The 13,062-nt window shown below is 36.9% G+C and overlaps 1 protein-coding gene across 1 annotated transcript in view; it reads right to left on the reverse strand.

The window, feature by feature from the left end:
- Nucleotides 1-13,062, reverse strand: part of SMCHD1 (structural maintenance of chromosomes flexible hinge domain containing 1) — a 64,595-nt gene that overhangs the window by 24,035 nt on the left and 27,498 nt on the right. Inside the window, exons 21-28 of the mRNA XM_010151270.1 lie at nt 11,621-11,760; nt 10,525-10,659; nt 9,915-10,142; nt 9,006-9,154; nt 7,045-7,133; nt 5,784-5,902; nt 4,938-5,105; nt 3,600-3,725 (exon numbers count right to left, since the gene is read on the reverse strand). Coding sequence (XP_010149572.1) covers nt 3,600-3,725; nt 4,938-5,105; nt 5,784-5,902; nt 7,045-7,133; nt 9,006-9,154; nt 9,915-10,142; nt 10,525-10,659; nt 11,621-11,760 — 1,154 coding nt within the window. The remainder of the gene's footprint in view (nt 1-3,599; nt 3,726-4,937; nt 5,106-5,783; nt 5,903-7,044; nt 7,134-9,005; nt 9,155-9,914; nt 10,143-10,524; nt 10,660-11,620; nt 11,761-13,062) is intronic.

Here is a 13,062-nt window from a genome sequence, read left to right on the forward strand (position 1 = left end):
TATTAAGAGGTTTCAGAATTTTCTCTGCCACTTTTTGAAGACAATCACTTTATCTGAACTAGGATAATTTTTTTATTAATATGTACAAATATTTTGTTGAGGTTATTTCTTTAATTGCTACTGATGCTATTGTCATCCATAGCACATGTTAATCCGAGTATAGTTTCAGATTCTAAAACCTTCTACAAACTATTTATTTCCATTTACAGCGTTTCTCTGCACAGAGATTCCTGGGTAGCAAAAATTAAAGAATGAAACAACTGAAGTAAAAACAACTAGAACATCTGTCTCTCTTCCCCCTCTGCCACTGTAGTCCCGCTGCCAAAAATGTGAGACTGCTAGACAGCCTAGAGAAAAGTGTTGTAAGTGATGAAGTACAGTACCTTTTGTCAAAATTTAATCTCAATACCACAAGAAATGGCATTTACTCAAATGCTAATAATGATAAATAACCTCTAGTCAGTGTTGGTTTAGGATAACACAGATGCCTTATACATCTCCTATTTACCTAGCATGTTAATTAGGTCTGATTCTAAGTCCTTTGAAGCCAATGGAACTTTCTACACCTGGCTTAAAGGCATTCATGTCAGAAATAACTCCCCGTAAACTCACTGGTGTGTTTCATAGGTACACCCTGTCTTTGCTGCCTTTACTTCCCTGGCACTGAAAGGGAAGTCTTGGCGACTGGCAGTACCATGAAGTCATACAGCCTTTACACATTAAATGGCAGAGCAGCTCACTTCACTTTCCTCATCAACCACAACTATATGAACTCCGGGCTGCACGGTAACAGACCAAGAATGTCTCTCCTCTCACAGAATCAGGTGTGAATCTTAAAGAGGAATTAGACAGCTGTTTCTTCTGCAAAATCTGTGCACATGCTGCCTTATAGTCTTACCTAAGAAACACCTTGTCAGTGCATCAAAAGAACCCCAGACAGTAGCTTTAAAATTTGGAGGACAGCAAAGGAAGCCAGAGATACACTCAGAGTTCTTCCATACCAAGTTCCTCTCTAACAAGGGAAATCAACTTTTTAATTTATGACATAATGCGACGATGTGGTGCAAATGTTTGTCATTATCTGAATAGTGTTTGGCATTAAATTGCTTTCCCTTCGCTATTTCAGTGCAAATTTCAGAAGTCTCTGGTGTCCCCTTACAAAAAAACCAATGTTTTTTGAATGCTTGAAGTGGAAAATCTTCCAAAATTATTTTATTTCCCAAATCTCATGCCAGTAAGTTAAAAGAATGAAACTTGATTTAGGAAAAAAAAAAATTGTGAAAGTTGATTCATAATGGTCCAGCTATGGGAGCATGAATTTATCCTACCATGTTGCTAGAGAAAGGCAATGGCAAATCATGCATGCTTAATGGTTCAAATGGAAGGCAGCATTGTATAGATACACTAGAAAATGCTATGCAAACTGCCTGACATCTCATAAACTCTTTTGAACAGTATATTCAACTCAATAAAATAAGCCTGTATTTGAAATTACAATTTTGAAATCTGTGCATTTCCACTACTGAATTGCACATAAGAGTTCAGTGTTTCTGTTGAGCCATACTCATTTAGTTTTGCACCTGTAAGAGAGAGAATGGAGTACAGGAAATGCATGCTGCTATCAGGCGTAGGAAACTTAGAGGACGGGATGTGAAATACAGACAGACAGCCTATCTGAGAATTTCACTTCCCAGAAACTTCTCGTTTCCCTTGGGAGATTCTTCAAAAAACCCATGGGATTGGCCAAGGCAAGACAGTTCTCCCAAGATACTCATGACTACTGACCCAATGTCTGTTTAGCAAATATCCAGTTTCTTCTTAGAAATTACACCAGTGTTAAGCTCTGGGAGAATGCACGGTAATAAAAGCATTGTAGTAACGATCCACCTTGGTTTCCAGAACACTTTCTCCCTGGACACATCCCACAAGGGCAAAAAGCATGCAGGTTTTCTAAGACATGCTGCTGGTCCTCCCTGGAGGAAGGTATAGTATCTGAAAAGACAGAGCATGCCACCACAACCTCTCTTTGATCAGGTGGCACAACCACACAGCGTTGCCTGTCCAGGTTGTATGTTCTTTCAAGAATCACGTAACTGGAAGCCCTGAGGAGCTACAGCTGCCATCATAAAGGCAGTAGTTGAGACAAATAAAAGACAAAATCCCAAACCATGAGGCAGGCAACTATGGCAAGGGATTCAAAAGAGCCACAAGAAAAACATTCATGATATAAAGAATTGCCTTAAAAAAATAAATAGTAGCAGCACAGTTAAACTGGGGGAAAGGTGAAGCTGTGCCACAGTCCTTGAGGGGTGAAAGTTCTTGGTTGCTGTGTGTTCTCAGAGAACTGAGGGACACAAATGCATGGCAAGCAGGAACAGAAAGGGAACAAGACAAGCCCTGCGTGAAAAAGTGTCATGTCCAGAGGTAAATGAATATATCTTGTTTTGATAACATACACATTCAATATGAGTTAGGAACATTTGACAGTTTGACTTTCCTTTTTTCCCCCAGTAACAAGAACCAAAATGTTAAAGAATGGAGTATTCTGCCAAATTCCTTTCTTCAGTGAGGCCAACATGCAGACCATCTGACACTCATGCCTCACTCATGGAAAAGACAGTAACCACTTAAATTTGGGTTAGATTTGCAATCTCACTGGTTTATACTGTCAATGCTTTTCACAGGGATCATCAAATAGGGAGCAAACCTGCTGACTACAGACCGGATGTCTCACATTCAGGAATCACGATCAAAGAACCACCAGATAAAAATGATTTGGTTACCAGTTTAGACCATATAATTATTAATATTATGCAGTAAATTACCTCAGATAAAGTGGGGGATGAGTAGTGTGGTATGCATCCCAAATTTGGAAAAAGGTTCAGTACGAGATCCAGAATGTATAGTGATAACACTTAAAGATCATCCAGTTCCAACCCCCCCACCATGGGCAGGGACACCTTCCACTAGACCAGGTTGCTCAAAGCCTCATCCAGCCTGGCCTTGAACACTTCCAGGGATGGGGCATCCACAGCTTCTCTGCGCAACCTGTTCCAGTGCTTCACTACATTCTCCGTGAACTATTTTTTCCTGATATCCAATCTAAATCTCCCCGCTTTCAATTTAAAGCTGTTACCCCTTGTCCTGTCACTACAGGCCCTTGTAAAAACTCCCCCTACAGCTTCCTTGTAGCCCCTTCAGGTACTGGAAGGTGCTGTAAGGTCTCCCCGGAGCCTTCTCTTCTCCAGGCTGAACAAGACCAACTCTCTCAGCCTGTCCCCATAGCAGAGGTGCTTCAGCCCTCAGATCATCTTTGTGGCCTCCTCTGGACTCGCTCCAACCAGTCTATATCTTTCTTATGGTGGGAGCCCCAGAGCTGGATGCAGTACTCCAGGTGGAGTCTTACAAGAGCAGAGCAGAAGGGGTGAATCACAATACTTGTGATTGTTATAATGAAAGGAAGCTGAGCAATCTGTCCCGAGAACTGTTTACTTAGAATATTTAACTCACTTTTACAAAAATGTCTTGAAAATGAGGAAGATAATTTGACAACAAAAATGTGTGTTAAACAAAGTTCATATAATAAGGCCTATGCTTACCTTTAAGTTGGTACTCTTTGTAAGGATGATTTTGACATTTGATTCAGGAGAAGGATTTCCCCACTGATCACACAGCTGAACAATTAGAGGCTTCTGCAATTCTCTACCATTGATCACTGCAACAGGCTGGAAGAGATAAAAATGCATTATACTATCCTGTTCTAGGTATATCAGACATTCATAGCAGGTCAACAATCCCAGAGTAATGGTGTCTGCCTTTTTCATAGTATTTGTCGCCAGTAACAGCCAGATCATGACAGAATTGTAAAAGCCCAGGAAGGTATTTCTAGGGTTTTCCCATTTACATTCTCTTGTCATTATGAAACGCACTAATTGAATTGAATTGTATGTGTTACTTGTATTGATGTGACTAAAAGGAAGGGCATGCTTCTGAAGAGGCTTATCAAACCCAAGTTTCCTTGTTGTAGCAAGAGCAAATAGCCTAAAATTTTTATCTTCTGATACACCATGGCAGCTTTCTAGACACTACTTCCTGAACGTTTTGTTTCACTTTTTTTCTTCAATAATTCCCTTCTCCATTTTCCCAACATGCCAATCTTTATTCTTGTTCCCTGCTCAAAAGGTCCAATTATCTTTTACCTACTTCCACTCTCCTATTTTGCTGTCTGTTGCAACTTCAGCACTATCATTTGATTAGCCAAGTAAACATGGGGGAAAAAAAAAAAAACCCAATCCCCCTAAAAACCAGCAAATAAATGGATGGTACCAAAAATCTCCATCCTTTTCATTTAACCACTGTAGTCTCCCACTTGAACTGCCTTCCTACACCCTAAACGTCAAAAAAACCCAGTAACAGGTAAAGGACAGATGAGCTGCTAGTAATTACTACCCTTAAGGACAGTATCTTTGGGAAAGAGCAGCAAAAGAAGGGTGTTAGATCCAGCCCGCAGTAAAATTGCTGCACCAAAGAAAAGAAAAATACATCATCTGTAGAAGGGACAGAATAGAGTTTAAGAGGTATTAAGGAATATAGTGTTGTAAACACACACATATGAAAAAATATACTCCAAAATAAGTTTACTTTTAAATAACATAGCTAGCTATTGTATGAAAAATGCCTCACACCTACAGTCCCATTTAAAACATGTCCATACAATTAGATTGCTAAATACTTACTTTGCTTGTGTTAACATTGTCCTGTACAGAACAAAAAATGTCTCTAGACCTGTCATATTCTGATAATTTTTAGAATTATCAATATTAACAAATCAGGGTTTTCAGCATTGCATCCTGTGCTCCAAAAAACCTCTGGAAATAAAAGACCTGTTGATTATTGACCCTGTTGTTTTTTTTCCAAAGAAAAACTGTTCAACTTACCTTTTCTAACTCAGGCCAGTCAACAAACTGTAATTTAGCAGGGGATCCTGCAGTTAAATTTATTCTGAGAAAGTCAGAAAATTCACGCCAAGCGAAGCACAATTCTTTGCTTCCAGGTATACAAGGCTTAAACCGAATACCTTTTACTCTCATTGTTAGAGTACTTTCCTATTGAGAAACAAAAAGAAGATCTTATCAAGAATAAATAAAGGGAAGTATAAGATAATTTTTTTTCAATATGGTATGTTGATATTTGTGCTTGCTAGACACTGTTGTTTTTACTGTGAGACAGTGGAGTAAAAATTAAAGCACAAGTTCTATTCCATTTATTAAATTTAAATGGAGTTCTTGCGTAATAAGTAAACAATTTCAAACCCAAGAATTTCATAGAAACCTGTTTTAAATGTATAAGAATTACGTACAACTTAGTTACCTCCAACATATTTTAAAAGGCATAGAACACAATTTAAACTATGGCAGACAATATCATTAGTCCATTCTACAGGGTTCTTCAAAAACATTATAGAATCAACAGTACCACCATAAACAAACACAGAAGAAAAGACTAAAAATACATAGAACAATGGACTAGAAACAAAGCAAACATGAGGCAAGCATTATGCGAACTGGCCCTCATATTGTATAGTTGCAGCAGTGATAAGGTTTTTAAGATGCTGCTGTTATTTCCATGATTTTAATGCCTGAGGTCCCTTATCTTCTCAGAGTTTACCAATTAGTGCTTAATTTGACTACCTTTCCACAGTTTTGGTTCAATTCTGCATGCAGAATTAAGATAATTACCACACAAAGGACACAGAAAAATAAAACATGACATCTTATAAATACCTGCCAAGTTATTTTCACATTTGATTTATCAAGTCCAGGCCCAGAAACTCCTATGGAACTTAGACACGCAGATGTCACTGTCTGAATCTGATTTCCATACTGATCTGTAATCATTACGTCTGTTGAAAAGGATGATTATAATGATTAAAATTATTATTATTACTTCAGCAGCTGCTTTAATGAAACATTACACAACATACAGAATATAAATGTACACAACATACACATTATACAGAGAAAATTCACACGAGTATCACTGAATCACAGTGTGGCTGAGGCTGGAAGGGACCTCTGCAGGTCACCTGGTCCAGCCCCCCTGCTCAAACAGGGCCAACCTACAGCCGACTGCCCAAGGCACAGTTGCCCAGGGTCACGTTCAGACGGCTTCTGACTATCTTCAAGGATGGTGACTCCCCAACCTCCCTGGGCAACCTGTGCCAGTGCTCCATCACCCTCACAGTGAAAAAGTGTTTCCTGGTGTTCAGAGGGAACCCCCCGAGTTTCAGTTTGCACCCACTGCCTCTGGTCCTGTCACCGGGCACCACTGTAAAGAGCCTGGCTCCACACTCTTTGCATCCTCTCTTCAGGTATTTACAGACATTGATAAGATTCCCTCACCCATCTTGTGGGTATCAAACGTTATTAAAAAAACCCAAACTATCTATACAGCCATATCACATATTTCTGCTTCCCACTTTTTTCTTAATTAAAAAGATTTCTTGCTATAAATTTAGGGAAAAAAAATCTGAAAATTGGAAGATGTTTTTCAGCCTATCAGTTTGCCCTATGTGCTCTCCATCACTCACACAAAAGTTTTAATGCCCCAAAATAATGTTAGAATTTTTAACTTCTTACTATGCCATATAGCAACTGTACAGGAACCAAAGGAAAATGAGAAGACTGATCCCTAACATGCCTTCCTCTTAGGTTAAAGTCAACCTTAAAATGTTTCACTTTGAAGTCCAAGCCTTTGAAATAGTCTGAATGCTGTTACGGCCTGTAAGATTTCAGAATACCTGAAGTAAGTGAAAATTTATGAACAATTCGAACTCAGTGCGACCAATGTCTCAATGTACAAACTAAGAGGCCAATATTATTGGAGAGTAACTCCAGGATTGTAAAACAGCAATTAGAAAAATCTGACCCTCATTCCATGAATGAGAATATAAACCTATTTTTTTGCTAAAGAGTAGAAGATAATTCACTCTTACAATTATGTATCTTAATCTTACAAGAAATTAAAGAATATGCAAATACTCACCAACTTCACCTTGTAGTTCTTCACCCATCTGCAGTGTGTTTTGTCCGTTTAATTTACACTTAATGTGCCTGGGTTCATCCGGAAGCGGTCTAAGTCAACACACGAAAAATTACTTTTAATCATTTTCACAAAGGCAATCACTTACAACAGCAGGCATGATAAACCATACAGCAGTTATCACTCATTTATGACCAGATTTTTTAAAAGATGTTATCCTTGCATATATTTAGAGGATCAATCTTCCTGTGCATACAAGTTATGTAGTAGCTTTCACCTCAGTCTTATCAGGGGGAGCTTATCAGACACTACTTATGTAACAGCCACAAGAACGTTATGGGATTTTACCTTATCTGTAGTAACTTGCCTACCAGTATTTTACCACTGATCAGATCATTAGCCAGATAAGGTAGAATTCAAGTCTGGAGTACTTTAAATCTTGGAAAAAACCCATCCCCAAGACCTCTAAGTCAAAGTAACATATAACTGTCTATATATTAAAATACATCTATTACTGTAAAACCGATTATAGTATCATCATTAATCCTGATACAAATATATCACAGTTTCCCTTGCTACAAAAATATTTGCCGACTTCTTAAGGATTTTATTACAACTAACACAGTTATAATTTTTAATGATACAGTTTTTCCTTAAAAGCAAAACAAAACCAGAGCACATTACAAAAATGATGGTGAAGACTAACAATCATAAAAAAACGAAGACAGATTTCCATTTCCTCTTTTGCCATGATACAGCAGAATTCATTAGGCCTAAACTATGTCAAATACTAGCCTCTCAAAAATACTATCTGGAGTGCTCAGCCTTTCCTTCCGTTTACTTGATAAAGGTTAACATATATTATGTTCTGGTTCCCCAAACATTTAAGAGTTACCCGACATCTGTAAGTTATTCAAGAGTTAGCCAACACAATGTTTTTTACTCCTTTTGTGTGTTCTAAGCTAAAAATGACACTAAGATCTTTTAACAATTCCATTTGAATGGCCTCCAGTTAATTTTTATGACAACTACAACAGAATAACCCCTACAGAGCTACCTGATCTGAGACTGCTTTTCAGTAACAAGCAAAAATGTATTAAAAATGGTCAATAATCCACTGTTCTACTTCATTTCAAGAAGAGAGGTACCAATTCAGTCTTCTTTTTTACCTTCCATAAAAGAAAATGAAAAACACTGCTTAACTGCAAAGCTTTCGGTCTCTACCACGCTGAATCGTGGAAAGCTTTTCACAAGCATTATGCTCCCAATACTTTAAAGAATCTTAATGCTCGGTCGTGTAATAATTTTTTTCTTCTACTGTAGATTTGTAAATGTCTAATTGCTGCCAATTTACCCCTGACATCAATGTGCTGTGAACTAGTTACTGAATTCTAACCTATTAAGAATACAGGAAATACACTAAAGTAATTTACAATCAGATTTGTCCTAACAAACTTTATAAAGATAGGCAGTAAGTAAAGCTAACTGCCTAGACTCATTAAGAGTGATAAACAGGCAATTTTAAAGTTTGATTTACAGCCTGTCACTTTTGCCCAATAACAGATGCAGGCATCCAGCATTTGGCTAGGGTAACAATTAACTTCATAGTGATATTTCTCTTTGGTAACTAGTGACCCGACTCTTCAGTAAGACTAGTTATCCTATAAGCTCATGTTTACTGAGAGATTTCAACAGCAGTAATCCCCTTCTGTTTGTGCACTTACAGAAGTGGCTATAAGGCTGGATATACATAGATCATGACGTAGTCTTTCACATAGGTCAATGTTCTCATCCATAAACAATTCACATAAAAACACCCACCTACCCTTACACTCCCCCGTTAATTTGCCAACCATTTTCATTATTTCAGCTTCTGTAGAAAGATTTTTTTTATCCCAAAGTACAGATCTACAATCCTTTGCCAACAACGTAAGTCATAAAAAAAGTATTTCAAATGAACAAACCTGACTGTGAACGCGCTCTCCAAAGACACATGGTCATCAAGATAAGTAATCAGACAGTAACGTACATCTTTTACTGATGTTGGTACTTTTACATCAGGTAATAATCCCTGAATCAACTGGTCTTTGTTAATTTTAGGTGTCCAGTTAACCTAAAATTATAATTTCTTAAATTAATAGAAAGCTAAGCGGTTAATGACTACTACATAATAAACCTGTGGTCATTATGTAAATGTCCTATTTAGTCTAAATATGCTAAAGTAACATACTGTCAATCGAGGCTTTCCATTGAAAGCCTCTGCATTTTTCAACAGTAACCAATGCTATCCTCCCAAATACAGACAATTACTCAAATCTGCACACCCCTGCTCCCCTCCCTCACTCCCCCAAAATGAAATATACATCAAATTTCCCTCACTTTCCCAAGTTAGGAAAGATCTGATTCTAAAAAACCTCACCAAAAGAAGTGTCACATATTCGATGGTGCTCTACCTTTCTATTAGGATACACATATGTACACAGACAGGGGGATAAGACAGGTAACCAAATCTTCGTGAAGGTACATGCCTATTCAAGGTTCCTAAATACTGGAAAACCCCCAGATCTGAAGAATCATAACTATGTTGGAATTATTTTATTGTGTTTAGAAGAAGCACTGGAAATTATTAACCTGCTTTTCATAATACTATCCTGGAGCAATATTTAACACTTCATTAAATGTCTTTATCTCATTAAGGAAACAATTTCAATAAAATCCTTTCAAAAAAAATCATTAAGCAGGAAGTGAAGTTCCCATGTTTAACAATACTGTCTTGGGGAATATAATTTCATAGTCTGATGTCTATGAATTTTACAGAATCAGCATTGTATCTCTCCCCTGTATTACGCTGCTGTTCACGCGAAAATACTTGCCTTGATTTTTTCTGCCACAGCTGGAGTTATGTGTATCTCTCTTTCCCCTTCATCATACATCTGAAATATAAGGTTGCGCATGATATCGCCAGCAACCCACTTAATTTCATCCTGATGTTTAATTTGAATAGCTTTTTGTCCGTCCATACTTAAGACCTGTAGTCTTGCAACATGACTGCTAGGAAGAAGTTTAATAGTCTTTTCCACTGGTGGCACATCTTTACAACTCTATACATGGGGGGAAAACAAACATATAATTAAGATATGAAATACACATATATGCATAAACATCACTCCATAATAGCCTATGGCACTACTCTGGATTACCAGGTGTCCGAACATGAAATCAGCTTGACTGGTCAAAAGTAAATTAAAAAGACATGCCAGAATACTTAAAACTTTTAACAGATACTAGCTATTTAGAAAGAGTTTTCTCTTCTAAAAGTATTATGTTATACGATTTACAAAATACTTCTTAGGAGTTATCACAAGTATGCTTTCATATATGTCATCTTGACATATTAGTATTTGTTTTCACTTTTTTCAGGGTAAAACATCACAGGTCTGTTTTTAATCTTTAATTCATCCAAACATCCCAATCAATACTTACAAGTATTTCAATCCTTGCTTTCAGCACCTGGTCTTTCTTTATATTCTGCACGTGTATAACTGGACCAGTTAAAATATTTGTTCCTGCATTACTGCACTCCACAGAATACACAGGAAGGTTTGAAGCACCTAAAAACTATTTAAAATGTAAAATTAAACCTCAGGGCTTTTTTTACAGAACTGCTAGGATTATTCCAGAAATGATTATTCCTACAAGTCCAAATATATACAGGATTATTTACAGATAAATCTGATAGATTTCAGTTTTCCAGAAGCCTGTAAGATCAACACCTATTTTTTTTTCCTATGTGATAAGAGACGTGTGGGAGAAAGGAAGAAGTTATAGAAGTAAAATTTACTACCCAACTTTTGTTTTCTATTAACATATAAACACTAGTCTCTTTGGCAACCTCCTTTCCATTACTTTTCTAAAAATCACACATTAAACGTAATTTAAACATCAAGTTCAACACACCATCACACTACTGCAGACTCAGTCTACAGGAAGAGAATGTACACAGAAAGTGAAAATGGAACGCAGACTACTTTGCAGTGGGAAAAACATTTTCATTTACTTACCTGTTCTTGCTGAAAGACTGATTTCACTAGAATTGGAAAAGTCACTTTCTTGAGTTAAAAAAAAAACTAGGTCCAAACAGACAAAAGTTTTTTTACTTCTAAAAGCGACAGTAACACCTCTATTTCCTTCTGAGCTTAGGTAAGTGCTTATGATAACAGTCTTACATAATATTATAGAGCTGCATTTTCTTCTTTAAACAAATCAAAAGCTAATTGTATGAAGCTTTTTTCCTTCAAGAAATTTTAGTATTGTATATGGCAAATAGGACCTAAACCAACTTCAAACTGTAGTTATATATCCTCACATAATTTTCTCTTCCATTTCTAAGGCCAGTTTCCTCTGATTCTGAAACTTACTGAATGACTCAGACTACATGAGGCGAGTCACAATTACAGCTACCAAGCTACAGAAACTTAAAAGCGTTATTACAGATAATAAATTCTATCCAGATGCCAAAAGAAACTCTTTTCCCAGCCCCTGAAAAAGTATCAAAATCACATAATAAAATGCAGTTTACCTTACAATGAACTATCAACTTTGGCTGTACTGTTACATTTCCTGATTCGTCCAGTACTTCAACCTGAAAGGGGAAAGCTGTACCATTTTCAATTTTCAGAATTTCAGAATCTGGTTTTACTTTCAATTGATGAGGAGGACCTGTAAAAGTGCAGAATTGCAGAACAGTGGTTATATTTTAGATACCAAAAACTGAAATCCAGCATGTCACAAGTTATCTCAAAAAGTTTTTAAAGCCAAGCTACCAAGATGCTTGTGGTATAAACCATTTAGCCCAATTTAAGAGTACTGGTTTATGCCGATATGTTCTAGAGACTTCTTGATCTTCGATACATACCACCTGCCAATGTTCTTAATTCAGTAAGGAATAGTTAGACAAACATGATGAATTTCAGCATGTACAAGTTGTAAGTGCATGATACAACACTTGCACTGTATATGGATTCACATCCTTTAAAAAGAAACTTGGAGCTTTCTCCTGACAAGGTAAAACCAAAGACATTAATGCTGAGGTATCTGATCCATCATGATGTGCAGCAGATTAATTACCAAAGCCACCACAGCTACAACTTGCATGCAAAGAAAAGCAAAAATTTTGTTGGCATTACTTGGATAGTAGAGTGAAGCTATTCACTGGAACATAAAATTATCAGTTTTAAAAAAAAGAGAACTAGTAGATTACTAGTAAAAGACAAGTTCTGAAGAAACAAAGAGGGTAAATTTTCAGAAACATCCTTTATTCATCATTCATTATAGCTTCCATTTCAAACTCAGTCACTGAGGAACAGGAAAGACTGAAATAGCTTGTATTCACTCCTTCCTAAAAGCCAAAGATAAGTCCAACGAGAAGAAAGAGCTGGTGAAGCATCTCTGCAGTGCCAAAACCAAAAAATTCTGACAAAGGATTAAGTTGCCTTCAGTCCAAGGTAAATAACTAAGCAAAACTGTCTCAATCAGATTGTTCCACCCCATTTTTTACATGAAGCCTTAAGTTCTCAAAAAATACAGAGTAACAGAATAAACTGTGCATTGTTGGTCTAACAAAGCTTGAAGTACATAATTTCTCTGCCAAATGAGATTGGAAAGCCTTAAGTTTGGTAATCTGGCAGGCCAAAATTCAGCCTTCAAACTATACTTTATATCCCAAACCCAGAAAAACTCAGCTAACGGGATAACAGGTAACATAACTGAATGAGAACTTAGTCATTCATGAGATGTCTTCTACAGAGAGAAAAAGTCCATGCACATTAGTACAGGTTAAAGGGCTTAATGCTGAAGAAAATGTAAAAGATAAAAATTCATTCATTCAATGGTGCTAGGTTAGAAAAAGATTTAAAATAATAATAATAATAATAAAAGAGGTGAAAAATCAGTCTTAAGTAAGCAGACAATTCCAGCTGCTAGAAAAATGGACAACACTGGGCTGTGAGTTTGAAGTCATTC

The sequence above is a fragment of the Eurypyga helias genome, unplaced genomic scaffold (genome assembly GCF_000690775.1).
Source record: "Eurypyga helias isolate BGI_N326 unplaced genomic scaffold, ASM69077v1 scaffold1850, whole genome shotgun sequence".
In the NCBI taxonomy this organism is placed as follows: Eukaryota; Metazoa; Chordata; class Aves; order Eurypygiformes; family Eurypygidae; genus Eurypyga; species Eurypyga helias.